Source organism: Chrysemys picta, chromosome 4, assembly GCF_011386835.1.
Source record: "Chrysemys picta bellii isolate R12L10 chromosome 4, ASM1138683v2, whole genome shotgun sequence".
NCBI classification, from domain to species: Eukaryota; Metazoa; Chordata; order Testudines; family Emydidae; genus Chrysemys; species Chrysemys picta.
In genome coordinates, this window is record NC_088794.1 from 133,864,301 (window position 1) to 133,878,985 (window position 14,685).

Here is a 14,685-nt window from a genome sequence, read left to right on the forward strand (position 1 = left end):
GGCGGCCACTCGGGAGAGGGGCGGCAGGTCCAGCTATTCGGTGGCAATTTGGTGGACGGTCCCTCACTCCTGCTCAGAGTGAAGGACCTTCCGCCGAATTGCCACCGCAGATCGCGATCGTGGCTTTTGGGGGGGGGGGGGGGGGGCTGCTTGGGGCGCCAAAACCCTGGAGCCAGCCCTGCCAGCTACTATAGTGTAGTACAGGGGTAGGCAACCTATGGCACATGTGCCAAAGGCAGCATGCAAGCTGATTTTCAGTGGCACTCACTGCCTGGGTCCTGGCCACCGATCCAGAGGGCTCTGTATTTTAATTTAATTTTAAATGAAGCTTCTTAAAAACCTTATTTACTTTACATACAACAATAGTTTAGTTATATATTATTGACATATAGAAAGACCTTCTAAAAACGTTAATGTATTACTGGCACGCAAAACCTTAAATTAGAGTGAATAAATGAAGACTCGGCACACCACTTCTGAAAGGTTGCCGACCCCTGGTGTAGTATCTTGCAATACAAAAATCATTTTGTGCCCTTTTTTTTTTTTTTTGGCTCCTGCTCCCTCACAACATTGAAGATTTGCAAGGAGTCTTGTATTTCTCAGTTCCTCCTTTGGAAAACTAATGTAACAGCTTCCATCCCACAAAAGACATCTGATGAAACCTCTCCCAAATTTCTAAAGATAAGGATTAGTAGGCTACTATTGTACCACAGATACGGATCTCTCTATCTTCCATTTCCTCAACACTAATGATGTATCCATGTAAACACACAGCACAGGTACTCATCCAGATAGTGTTGACCTACTCTTCTTCAAACTAAATTATGGGTATTTTCTACTTACACATCTCTTTATCATCCTAAATCACTTCAAACCCTTTCTTAATTTCCAGTTCATTAGGCTTTCATGTTTATGAAAGATGACTGATACAGTTCCTGGTGTAAGTCCACTATCCAAGCCAGTGGTATATGGTGGTTGGCAGCACTACAAGCAACCCCCCAGATTCCTCCTATTGGGCCTTGCCCCTATCCTACATTCTATTGAAATACTTCCAGGGCTGAGAAAGTATTTACCTGTTGAATAAGAACTGGAGTAAGAAACATCTCAGAGGCCAGCAAACAGCCATGAAATCATGATGTGGGTAGTGATCAGGTCAAATTTAAACTGGGGGCCAAATAGTGGGACTCCATGTTCCATGACCAGTACCCTTAGCCATACACCCTGCCATGCAATGAATTTGAGAGAACTTGCCTGTGTCAGAACATACTACACTTTGAAAATTGGCTTTCCATGATATCTAGCTCTTACATAGCATTTTCACCAGTAGATCTCAGAGTTTTACAAAGGAGGAATGTACCATATACCCACTTTAGAGATTGGAAAACCAATGCATAAGAAGGTAAAGTGAGTTGTTCAAGATCACCTACTAGACCAGCAGGAGAGCTGGGAACAGAACCCAGCTCTGAGTCGTAGTGCAGTGTTCTGTGCACTAGGCCACACAATCTTAGAAGACTTGGTAGGTATTTTTTTAAAATGTATCACTGCCAAACTCTATTCTGACATCTATGTGGTTAGTAGAGAGAATGACATGCTGAGATTTTAATGAAAAATAAAGTTAGTCACAGCATCTTATTTTCAAAGTGAGACTTGTTGATTTTATAACAGCCTAACTTTCAAATACCAAACGTGAAAAAAATTCTAGAAGTTAGGGCAAACTACAGCACTATTTTAGCTGTATGTAGACTGACTTGCTTAGGCCAGGTCTACACTACGAACTTACATCAGTATAACTGTGTTGCTCAGGGGTGTGAAATATCGACACTTGAGTGACATAGTTATACTGAGCTAACGGCTGGCGTAGACAGTGCTATGTTGATGGGAGAGCTTCTCCTGTTGACATAGCTACCAGCTCTTGCAGAGGTGGATTAACTATGCTGATAGGAGAAGCTCTCCCGTCAGCATAGTAGCATCTTCATTAAAGTGCTACAGTGACATAGCTGCACTGGTGCACCGCAGCGCTGTACATGCAGACAAGCACTGAGTCCTTTAATGTCCTTTTATGAAAAAGCTGGGTTTAGTTTGGCTTATGTTTTTTTTCTAATAAAAAAGTGACCAGCCATCTAGCGCTAAGAGTGCCATTCTACTTCCTATAAGCAATAAGGCAACAAAGATTTAGGGTGACCAGCACACTTCTTACCACCAAACAACAATTACCTAGGAATTAGTTACTCACACAGACCATTACGTTCTAAAACAATGTATACATTAACAAATGAAGCCTGTAAGGTCCATGCATTTCCTGGGCATTATCAGGGTATTACAACTGCACCATCGCTGTGAGGCCTAAAGGCAACACCTTGATGAGAAGCCTACTGCCCCTGACACATGAGCTGTTGGGATTTCTACCAGGGTGCTGTTCCTGGATCTTGACTAATGGCTCCATTGTTTGCATTGAACTTTGGCTAGTTGATGTCTGATAAAACATGGAGAAAAGAGATCTTCACTCCTCTACACCACAAAGGCTATAGTGTATGGTGGAGCTATACTTGCAAAGCCCCCTACTGGAGATGCAGTGCCTACTCAGCAAAAGGAGTTCTTTTGGCAGTAGAGTTAAACCGCCTGCTCCGAACAACAGAAGCTATACTGGCAAAAGGACTCCTCTTGTCAGTATAAGATGTGTTTACAGGGGGAAAGGAGGGAGAGGTAGGGGGGTGGTTTAACTATATTGATTAGGGGGTGGGACTCTCCCCCCCTGCCCCACTCTCCTACCTGACATAACTATGCTGGCAAAGCTTTCTAGTGTAGACTGAGTCTGGGGTGTTCTCCAACGAGTGCCTCAGCAGCACCAAGATGATGTGACTTCAGTTTAACTGCTGTCCACTAAGTTCTGACTAGCAGCTGGAAAACTGACTGGGCTCTTAATGATTTCATTCTGCTGCAGCCTGGAAAAGCTCTGAAGAGCAGCAGAGGCACTGGAGCTGTTTTTCAAACAGGAAGACATCCATTAACTTTCCAGCTGTGAACAGCATAACTTTTACAACCATAAAGGCTAGAATCTTTTTTTAAGTGCACAGCTCATTATACAGAAATTATCTTAAGTACCTCCATATATGTCAGGAAAAGCTTTCCACTTAGGAATATCTAGAACTTGAAAAATCCAGTCCTAACATAGCTATAAGATATCTTCCATAGTTGAACTCCATTTGGTTCTGAAATTGTAAAGCCACTTTTTAACAGAGCTAATGCTAAACTGACAATTTTCCTTCTTTCTAGGATATTAAAGTTTTAAAAATCAAACACACTGAACTCTTAGTCATTACCTTAAATGGTATCCCTCTGCTACAATGACCAAAATGCTATTTCTGAATTTTGTTGGCTTCTACAGCACAAAAAGCTGAGAACCTTATTAAATGAGTGCCTATAATTTGTGAAATGTGAAAAAATGGTCTAAATCCATATGCTGTTTCTTTACCACTATTTCAGCCAACTAACTGTAAAACCACCAGACCCTGTAAAGCTTTTGATTAATACAAAAGCATGGTTTAAGAAAGAAAAGGACACAAATGATAACGATTGATTCATAAGCAAATCTGATATGTAACTGTACAGTTATCCTTTGCATATACAAATTTCAAAAGTAATTAAAACTATTTAATTTTACTAAACTCAGGTGTTTCTCAAATTATATCATAATCCATAAAATATTAAGACTTGAGCTTTGAAACTATCAACCTAATACAAGAGATAATTATTTTTCAACATTGTCTACGCAACTTAACATTTTCATCTGTTAAAAAGGTACAAAATGAACAGATCAAGTTTAACAAGTCTTAAATAACACCATAAACTATTTTGTATATAATATAAAACTTAATTACAAAATGTCATTCCTAGCACAAACTAAAATCCCAAATTATCCATTTTTGTTTTTAAAAATTTTTTTAAAGCGAATTTGTTTAAAAGGGTTCAAGTATAAAGTGCATTTTGAGCTGCCAAAATGGTGCTTAGATAAATATTGATACCGTTCAGAAATAAAGTACCAAAGTGCTAATAGTCTTGTAGTGTTTTCCTGCAGCATTTCAGAGAAACAAAATATAAGGCACTATTGCTTTTGGTGTACCTTTGACAATAATATAGAAAGCATGATTGAATCTGTTTCACTGCATAGTCATGCTTTTCCTTACATTCCAAATATTTGACAAGCTGGTCAATATCCTCCACCTCTTCTTTCTATAGTGGGTAAGTGGTATTGTTTCATAGAAGACTTAAGTTCCTTCTGTTTTTCAGACTGTTGAAAAAATGATATAAGTTTGAAATATGGTCTCTAATGCATTTATATTTATTTGCTGTGTATAACTGAATAAGCAAATTAAAGTTTACTACCTTGTGATTTGTCCCAATATATTTAATAGGTTGTAACACAGGGACTTCACCATTTGTTGCAGGCGTGGTAAAAACTGAATGAAATGTAGGACTAGGATAAGAAGTCAACTTGGTTACTCCAGAAACATTCAGTTTTGGCAACTCTATTGCATAGGAAGGTCCATGATGTCTTATTGGATTCTCCTGGGTTTTCCTATGAGAGTACTTTTAAAATAAAGATACAAGTTTCAATCTGCTGACAGTGACATTTTTCTTAAACAGGATACAATAAAAAACAGAGCTTTCATCCCCCAAAAAGCAACCCACCAAAGCTCCATTTCAGCTGAATTCTTAAGCACACACCCTTAATGATGGTTATTTATAACTACCTGCACATTTTCTTTTTGTGGTTTTCCCCAAGCATCTGTGTACAAACCCCATTTCAACCAATTCCCAACAGTTGAATTAGTGGCACAAATGGCTGCTAATGGGAAAAGGACTCGTACTTTAAAGGTGACCTATAGAAGAAAATTGGGCTTGTGACTTTTTTTGTTGCTAATTTATGATGTGTTTTTAACCAAAAAGGCTGAATATATGTCAACTACGGAGACTTGAAGAAGAGCTCTGAGAAACTTGAAAGCTTCTCTGTTCCACCAAAAGAAGTTGGTCTAATAAAAGGTATTAACTCATCTATCTTATCTCTGTCAACAACAACAAAATCTATCTTAAATTAGGAAGGTCAAGTCCTGTTTTGCTGCAGGTCTCAGTTGGAGGACCCAGAGATGCGGATTAGGAACTTGGCATTTGGATGAAGGGATGGAGAAGTGGAATCATTTTGGAGTTAGTTTTGATAAGTATAAACAGAAAAAAAAAGTTTAACAGTCTACATATAAATCTCTTATCTCAGCAAGGCTTCATATCCTTGGCCTCTAATGTTACCTTAGTTCTCCAGTTAGCTATAGTCTTCCAGGAAAAACAGGGTAGACAAGACCAAAATTTCCAATGTACATGAATAGAAATTAAAAATATCTTGGTCCTTTATAATGTATACAGAAGGCAAAAAGGCACAAAGCTATCAGCAAGACTTACTACCACTATCTAATTAAAGGACTATGGCAAACCTTTAGGCCCTGACCCTGCCTTTCAATAGGATTTTGCACAGGTGCAGAAGTCTGTGCCAGCAGATTCCTATACAGGACTGGAACCTTAGTTTACCTCAGGAATAAAACCATGCAGTCACCATTAAGTGACTTTTGTTTATGTATCTAAACTTGCCCTATCTGATTATATGTATCTAATGTACGTTTATGAATCTAAACTAGACCTTACAAATGACTTTATTTAAATAGGCTGCATGTTCTCCAGTTTGATTTAAATATTACCTGCCTATTACCATCCTTTGAAATACACCACAAGTTGATAGATTCTTGTCCCACTATGTTTTCTGCTAATCTCATTTTTCTGTGCATGGTTACAGCTTGCTTCTCTGCTGTTCTGAAAAGAGTGAACAAAAAGTCAAATAATACCCCTTCAGATGAAATCTGGAGTCCAGTAGGATAGTAAAGAAACTGCCATATGAATTTTACTTCTCAGTTGTTTTAATGCAGTAAATAAAGAAAACTGCAGCTATGGTTATTTGCAAGGCGATTGTAACCTAATAAATTCAGGGTTTACTTTAGACCAAGTTCCTTTCTCCACAGTCCATTGTGCAATTTGGGATCTAACTTTACAATCCTGTATTGAAAGTGTAAACTTACCTCAGCTCTCGGAAATAAGGATGCTGTAGTGCTTGGTGGGCACCAATTCTCTGATCAGGATCGTATTCTATCATCGCATACATAAGGGAGAGGCTCTTGGGGGAGATATTAGGCACATGTGGAGATAGTCCTGTCCCTTTTTTAAAGGGGAAATCAAAACTCATAGCTCTTGACCTGTGTTAAACCCAGTAATAGAGCAAACACTTATCATTCATGTAAACTGCCTCCAAATATTAAACTTACTGAAAAATACCTAAAAGGTCAATCTAATCTGACTAGGGACAGTAATTAATCACTATGTTTTTGAAAACGGAAATAATTAAGAAGCACTGAAATGACAGAATTTCCTTCCTTATAAAATTATCACTGACATGCTAGATGTTGCAGAGGTAAACTGCCAGGTGAGACCTAGAATACAATTTTGATTTGCTCTCATCTGCCTGGGAGCATCACAAAGGAACTGCCTCTGGGTAGGGAGAGAACCCCTATCTGACAACTGGCATGAAGCAGCATTACATTTGTGGAGGAGGAAAGTCCCCTTGACCACAAAGTTTGTGCAGCAATGGTTCAGCTGGTATAGGCTGCAGGACACAAATCCCTGATGTGGGTAAGAAAAAACTGCTCAAGTTTCCTCTCCCCTCAACTTGAAATCTTGTGAGATCAGAAAATTGCATTTAGGAATTACACTTAAGACAGACTTAAGTATTTACATATTAATTAATATTAAGATATATGACAATGACTATATTTAGATTTAAGTGTTCACAATAAAAGAGCTGATTGTGAAAACTGCTAGATTTTATTTAGATTAATAAATATGGGAATGTACTACATACTTACTGTTTGAATTTATTAAGAGTTTTCTTAGCAGGGGTGCCTAGAATATCATGGATTTTTGATATTTGGTCCAATTCATTAGAGCCAGGAAAGAGAGGGTGGAAACTGAAAGATAAGAAATAAAATTGGCAATACTAAAAGTGATTTAAACTAGTTCTAATGGAATGACTGCCACTGTGTGGTGCTCTGAAAACTGACAGACTGTTTTCAGACTGCATTTCATACTGGTCAGCTATAGGAGAGCAATGTGTTAGATTATTGCCCACACTTCTGGTGGGAATGGGCAAATCAGTTCAGGCAAAAGAACAGTCTCTAACCTGACCTGCCCCCATTCCCACAATCTGTTTACAACAGAGTTTAGACATTCTTTGGCATTCACCTGGAGTATACTTACTTGCAGAGTTTTAAAGCTCAGCTGGTTTTTATGGGGATGAAAGTGTGACATTTTATAAGAGAGTACTGTAGAGTTAGTTCATTTGGGGTCAGTTTTATTTTGTGGGAGAAAGGACACATTTGGGTTTTGTGTGTGTCAACTGGCCTCTGCCCAACATAAAATTAGTTATTTCTACTAGTTAGCAAGCAGCCAAAGCAGAAGGGCTGCCAGTTCATGTGGCAGGAGCAATAGCAGCTGTATGTCCTTGGTGAAGGAGGAGAGAGAAGCAAAAATACTGCCACTGCTCATTGCATACCAAACAAGAAGGTGGCAGTATGGGAAGAGGACAGAGCAGAATTGTTGCCATTGCTACGGCACATAGGCAAGTGGAGGAGAAGGAAGAAAAGGAAAGCCTCACAGATCAGCTGCCTTTTCCAGAGCACAAGGATGTTTAGGAAATATTCACTGCCTTTTTTAACTATTTTCATGAATTATAATAATAATGGAAATTAAAAAGACTCTCTCCAGTTCTATAATTTCTTGCACACTTGCAGATCTCAATCAGCTGAACAAGTTTTATTACAGCTTTCCCAAAACTCACTTTTGCATAGAGTCAAACTGTAAGGTCTGTTTTTTTCACAAAACAACCGGTAGAAAATGGGGTTTAACAAACTTTTACAAATTAAATTGTGGAGTCGACTCTCATGTGACGGATTTCCTCTGTTGTTGCAAAAGAGTAAATCAGCAGAAGAGGCAAAAATATTAACATTTCAAATGTACTATCAAAACTGATGACTGCTATGCTCATGACAACAACAGTATGTTTACACTGCCATTGAAAGTGTGACTGTAGCACAGGAAGGCATCCCCCTGCTAGCTTTAATTTATCTAGCACTGGTAATAATGGTAGTGAAGACATGGCAGCATAGGCTAGCAGCCAGAGTACAAGCTGCCTGGAGAGCCTGGTATGTACCTGGGTTGCTAGCGCATGCTGCCATGTCTACTCTACTATTGTTACACCACATGTACTAGATAGATTAAAAATAGCATTGGTAGGCTACAATCATATTTCACTTGCAGTGTCAGCATAGAATCATAGAAATGTAGGGCTGGAATGGACCTTGAAAGGTCATCAAGTCCATCCCCCTGTGCTGAGACAGGACGAAGTAAACCTAGACTATTCCTGACTGGTGTTTGTTTAACCTGCTCTTGTAAACCTCCAGTGATGGGGATTCCACAACCTCCATTGGAAGCCTATTCCAGGACTTAATTACCCTAATAGTTAGAAAGTTATTCCTAATATCTTACCTTAATCTCCCCTGCTGCAAATTAAACCGGTTACTTCTTGTCCTACCCTCACTGGACACCAAAAACAATGGATCCCCATCCTTTTTATAACAGCCCTTAATGTAAGGAAAGACTGGTATCAGATGTTTCTCCCCCACCCCAACCCAGTCTTGTTTCTCAAGACTAAACATGCCCAGTTTTTTTTAACCTTTCCTCATAAATCAGGTTTTCTAAACCTTTTATCATTTTTGTTGCTCTCCTTTGGACTCTCTCCAATTTGTCCACATCTCTCCTAAAGGGTGGTGCACAGAACTGGACAAAGTACTCCAGCTGAGGCCTCACTAGTGCTGAGTAGAGAGAGACAATTACCTCCCATGTCTTACGTATGACACTCCTGTTAATACACTGCAGAATGATAATAGCTTTTTTCACAATTGCATCACATTGTTGTTCCACTATACCCCACAGATCCTTTTCAGCAGTATTACCATCTAACCAATTATTCCCCAATCTGTATTTGAGCATTTGATTCTTCCTTCCTCAGTGTAGTACTTTGCAATTATATTGAATTTTATCTTGTTGATTTCAGACCAGTTCTCCATTTTGTCAAGGTAATTTTGAATTCTAATCCTATACTCCAAAGGGCTTGCAACCCCTCCCAGCTTAGTGTCATCTGCAGATTTTATAAGCATACTCTCCACTCCATTATCCAAGTCATTAATGAAACTACTGAATAGTACCAGACTCGGGACTGACCACTGCGGGCTACTCCTGGGAGTATACCCTCAGTGAGCCATGCAGGACTCAGTGAGGAAAGGAAGAAAAAAAGTCACTATTTCCCAAACTAAGACATATTCAATCATGAAAAATATTACAAACAATAAAACATTTAGGGGGAATTAATTACATAAAGGCATGTGGCAATCTTACTTTCTGTTAAGCATCCAGCTACTTTATTGTTAATCTGCTATTATATATGTTTGGTGCCAAACAATACTTGATCTGTGCCAAATGTAACTTCCAGACTAGAGGCATGAAAGAGTTCTAGAAAACCATGGAAAACAACATTTATGCAGGGCCGGTGCAAGGATGTTTCGTGCCCTAGACGAAACTTCCACCTTGTACCCTCCCCAAGCCCTGCGGCAGCTCCTCCCCTCCCCCACCCTGACGCGCCCCCCCTATGACAGCTCCCCCCCCCCCAGCCCGAGGAGCCGTGCGGCAGCTCCCCACCCCAGCTCACCTCTGCTCCACCCCCACCCCGAGCTCTGCAGCACCTCCCCCGCAGCAGCTCCCCACCCCCACTCCACCCTGAGGCACCTCCACTGTGGCAGCTCCCCACCCCCACCCAGGGAGCCATACGGCAGCTCCCCACCCCAGCTCACCTCTGCTCCGCCCCCTCCCCGAGCCAGTGGCAGCTCCCCACCCCCTCTCCGCCCTGAGGCCCCCCCACCCGGGAAGCCATGCAGCAGCTCCCCACCCCAGCTCACCTCTGCTCCGCCTCCTCCCCGAGCACGCTGTTGCTGCTCCACTTCTCCTGCCTCTCAGGCTTGCGGCGCCAATCAGCTGTTTGGCGCCCAAGCCTGGGAGGGAGAGAAACAGAGTGGGGCGGCATGCTCAGGGGAGAAGGCGGAGCAGAAGTGAGTTGGGGCGGGGAGTTTCCCTGCGTGATGCCCCCCCCCTTACTTGCTGCAGGTGGCCCTCCCCGCGCCCCCTTGCCCCAGCTCCCTCCGCCTAAATGCCGGCGGCGACCAGGGCGGCCAAAGATCCGGCCGCTGCTGTCGCCATTGAAGAAAATGCCACCCCCAAAATCCTAGCACCCTAGGTGATCGCCTAGGTCGCTAATAGGTTGCACAGGCCCTGCATTTATATTAACATAATATTACTCAGGCCATGTTCTGATTACATAATGAGTTGATCCTCAACTTGAAGTTTCTTTGACACTGAATAAATCAAATTCTTAATTTCTTTCTACTTAGCACTGTACCTTGTGATTTCATAGAAAACACAGCCAGAGCTCCACATGTCCATTTTGTAACTATAGTAGCCATCTGTGAGCAAACACTCAGGTGCTCGGTACCAGCGTGTAGAGATATATTCTGTATATGGCTGCTTGGAATATACACTCCTACAAGATCCAAAGTCTCCTAACTTCAGGGTATCCTCCTGCAAAAACACCCCAGACAAACAAACAAACAAACTTATGTTGTCCAATAAATTAGAAAACGGTCAAATATTGAAGCAAAGGCAGGAAGCCTTCTGAAATACCTGAACCAGCCATTCTAAATCTAATTATAGTTTGCTTTCGGTACTTTTAGGTTTTTTTTTTTTGTTGTTTTTTTAAAAGAGGAAAAGAGGTGATTTGGAATGTCAAATTGCATGTCTGTGTTTAAATGTTATTAAAAACCTATTCTCCAGCGACACTGAATGGGCCTATCAATGAAGCATATCTCAGCTATGGTAAATGTTTCATTATGGTAACAAATTGTAAAACTGCCCTTTAAATTGTAAGTGCCTCTGAAATTTAAGGCCATTTATGTCCCATAATACACACTAGTATCTTTCTGTACATTTTCACAAAAAATGTTAGAGATAACCATTAATAGTAAAATGTATTAGCTAGTCTTGAAGGGAAGGTTGCTAAAAGTGGCATATTTACATGAAGTTATTTTTTTGGTGTTCTCATTTTTAGTAGTCACATGATAGATATTTTCCTGGCTTTTCTTTCTATTAGTTCCTCTTCCTCCTTCTGGTTTCATTTTGGGACACACTAAGGACTTTGAAACAGTAAAATCTATCCCATAAATATAAATGAGCTGAATTCTGGCAACAAAACTACTAAACAACTCTGGGAAATAGGCCTTCTGCCAGCATTTGATAGTTTTTAATACAGGAATCTTTCAAAAACAAAATCAACTTAAGGTCTCCTTGTGCAATCGTGTGAACAACTTCTGCCGACAGTAGGAGTTAAGCATGGAGAGAGAGGGCTGCAGGACTGAAATAGCACAGAAAGGAAAAAGTTATTAATAGATGAAAATGAGAATTTGTTTGCTTTCAGACTTAGCTGCAAATCTTACATCTGAGCTATAGAACAAGAGAATCCATTTACGCTTTTATCCAATAGCAACAGAAAACATTTGTTCATTCACCGTTCAAGGAGGGGAGGGCACAAGACTAAAATTATATACCGAAGAGTCAACTCTCGCTAACTATGAAAATTATACCTCTCTGTTTATTCTGAGAAACTAGTGTATGTACTTACACTTTTAGATTAGTGATATCATCTTACAAGACTACTTACCTTTATTAATATATTTTCTGGTTTCACATCTCTATGAAATATTCCATTTCTGCACCAATATAAAAATACCAAAAAGAACAACTCAATGAAAGTATGAGCATATTCACTATGTTTCTAATTGTTTGTAGGCAATATTTAATTATAAGCATATGGCATACTTCTTGCAAGGTTACTGCTGAATTTAGTGTCTTACCTGTGCATGTGATCAAGGGACTTGCATAACTGGTACATGTAGTTCATTATTTTTTTTTCAGGTAATGGCTTTCTCCTCCCTAGAATGTGGAACAGTCAAATGAAATTTCAAGTTGTACAAATGCTTTATATCAGTGAGTAAGTATACAATAGAAGTAACATCTATTTTTCAGCTTCTGATAATGAATCCATATTCCCTTCTTCATGAATAAGAAGAATTTGATTAACATTTTTATACTTGTCATACAAAAATAACACAATTGCAATCAGCATTTCATTTAAACTAGGACATAAGGTGAAGACAAACACATTTCAGAATACACCAGAATAGTCTGACAAGTGCAGCTGTGAATTTGACTGCCTATACATTGGCAGCTTTGGTATTGCGTGATTTTTCATAGTGTTGGGAGGGATTCTGTTCCAGAGAACGTGTGAGTATTATGAATGGTAACATAATATATCTATTTTTTCCCAATTGTATTATAGCAGAAATATTCCATTCCAAACATATTGGTAGGCCTTATTTCCTATGTAAGCACTAAAGTAATGATACATAAGATTCAAGGTTTAGAAGGGATATAATCCTCTACAAGTGCACTGCCCAAAGTGTCTTATTCCTGTTTTGGTATGCAAATTACAGAACAACGTGTTCGCTTCAGTGGGTTTTACTGACATAGGTAAGACTGCTGACAAGCAAGACTACTCCATTTTTGTTTAGAGTCCTGAAGACATCTCATAATCACTTAGACTGTTTCCTTCTACAGGCCCGCTTGAGGCTTTGAGCTTTGCTGTAGTGCCTCTAAATAATGCTGTATTATTTATAATATCATTAGTAAGAAGAGAAAATTAGCAAATTCCTTAGAAAACGTAGTGACTTTGTTTAAACAAGTTTTAAATTACTTCAAAGTTAAATATAGTCTAACAATTCATTAACTAAAACTAACTTTAGATTATAATGCTAATTAATTATATAGCCAAACATGTTATTGCAAACTTTGGATTTTCTATCTGTATTCATTCTTTGCCAAGTAGAACTGTTTGCCACGTAAAAATAAATGTTATACCTAAAAGAGTAAGACAATAAGAATTCTTTTCTTTAATGGCATTTGTATGGTCCTGTGGCCCCGCACTAGTACCGCAGGGGTTAACCTTTCCTTCCTAGCAGAGGAAGCCACGCCCCGGAAGCTCTGCTGGGCATGCTCCAACTGGAGAACAGGTATAAAAGCCTGCAGAACTGCTCAGTCTGGGCTGACTGCCGGAGGGGAAGGAGGCACGCTGCCAGCTCCTGAGGAGGGAAAGCCTACGCACCAGGATCCGGAGGCCAGCCAAGCCAGGACGCACTCTGACGCCCAGACGGATTACGTCACAGGAGGGGAACAGACCAGAGGACCTCCCGAAGTGGAGAACCCGGCGTTTATGGTAGGAAGTGACCCAGGGGAACTTTAGAGGCAAACGGCGTTAGAGCTGCAAAGATGCTCGGCGTGTTGCGGGTAGATCCCCGCCGAGCTGGTGGCAAGGGGAACTTGCCACTACCAGGGCCCTGGGTCAGGATCCAGTGGAGAGGGCGGGCCCAGGTCCCCCTACCACCATGGGAATCCTATGGACTTTGGCCGCTAGGCTGCACTGCTCCAACATGCGAGCAATTTATATGGACCCTGGCCATTGGGCCACACTGCCCAGACGTCTGGGGTGAGTTATCTGAACTCTGGCCGCTAGGCCCACTACCCCGACCAAGGGGTGATTGTGGGGAAGGAGACCATTAGGCTGCAACCATCTGCCCAAAGAGAGACGGGCACATGAACTTGGGAGTGTCAAGGTTCCGAAACCCCATCCCACCCCTGCCACAGTACATTACTGCAGTATCTGAGCACTTTCTCCCATTTGACAGATGATGAAACTGAAGCTTAGAAGTGAAATGGCTTTCCTAAGGTCACAAAAGAAGTCTACAGCTGAGCCAGCTACAGAACCAAGATTTCCAGATTCTCGGTCCAGTTCCTGAACCACAAGATGATTCATCCCCTTGTTGGTGTAAGAGTCTGCTGTAACACAGTTTTCTTTAAGACTAACCTGCAATATTTTTTTTTCAGAATTCTGCATAGGATTTAAAAAAAATAATCCGATTGGGTCCTTTTTTGCTTCTTTGATGTGTATAAAAGCCTGAAAACGTTTCCTGATTTGTTTTCTGATTTTTAATTTTTTTTTACCATTGGGTATCAGGAATGTCAAATCTGGTCTTCCTTGATTTTGCTAGAGGACCTGTTGTACCTCTGACCATGTATATTGCGAGCACTCACACATTATTTGTAAGGGATGGGGTGTCAAATCTTTGATATGTTTAAAATTCCAAAATGTTAATTACTGAAGGTAATATGTATTAATAAAAACAATTTTAAACAGTATGATTGACTAAAGATTCCTTCCCCAATAAACTGCTTGCTTTCATTCTCTTGACCCTTGATGTTTCTAGTTTGATAATTCTACCCTTAGTCAACTATTCATAAGTCCCTAAGTCACTTAGGAATACAAATCACACAAATTGACAGGCATTTCTCAAAATTCCACATTAGTTTCCCAGTCAC

General features: G+C 40.3%; 2 protein-coding genes across 32 annotated transcripts in view; one reads left to right on the plus strand and one right to left on the minus strand.

Moving 5' to 3' along the window:
* Positions 1–14,685, plus strand: part of WDR20 (WD repeat domain 20) — an 83,489-nt gene that overhangs the window by 61,755 nt on the left and 7,049 nt on the right. For 2 of the 6 annotated variants that reach the window (XM_065593616.1, XM_065593613.1), the window contains 3 exons: positions 12,169–12,244; positions 13,269–13,525; positions 13,995–14,505. In XM_065593616.1, coding sequence (XP_065449688.1) covers positions 12,169–12,210 — 42 coding nt within the window. In that variant the 3' untranslated portion in view covers positions 12,211–12,244; positions 13,269–13,525; positions 13,995–14,505. Of the gene's footprint in view, positions 1–4,947; positions 5,041–12,168; positions 13,526–13,994; positions 14,506–14,685 lie in introns of those variants that run through there. The other 4 variants (XM_042858189.2, XM_065593612.1, XM_065593615.1 and 1 more) reach the window with 3 other exon arrangements.
* The window catches only part of MOK (MOK protein kinase), a 33,970-nt gene that overhangs the window by 3,872 nt on the left and 15,413 nt on the right, over positions 1–14,685 (minus strand). For 13 of the 26 annotated variants that reach the window (XM_065593623.1, XM_065593620.1, XM_065593618.1 and 10 more), the window contains 8 exons: positions 12,108–12,186; positions 11,915–11,963; positions 10,601–10,779; positions 6,960–7,061; positions 6,120–6,293; positions 5,745–5,856; positions 4,384–4,587; positions 3,565–4,288 (listed from right to left, as the gene is read on the minus strand). In XM_065593623.1, the coding sequence (XP_065449695.1) occupies positions 4,208–4,288; positions 4,384–4,587; positions 5,745–5,856; positions 6,120–6,293; positions 6,960–7,061; positions 10,601–10,779; positions 11,915–11,963; positions 12,108–12,186 (980 nt within the window). In that variant the 3' untranslated portion in view covers positions 3,565–4,207. Of the gene's footprint in view, positions 1–3,564; positions 4,289–4,383; positions 4,588–5,744; positions 5,857–6,119; positions 6,294–6,959; positions 7,062–10,600; positions 10,780–11,914; positions 11,964–12,107; positions 12,187–14,685 lie in introns of those variants that run through there. The other 13 variants (XM_065593619.1, XM_065593633.1, XM_005285778.4 and 10 more) reach the window with 7 other exon arrangements.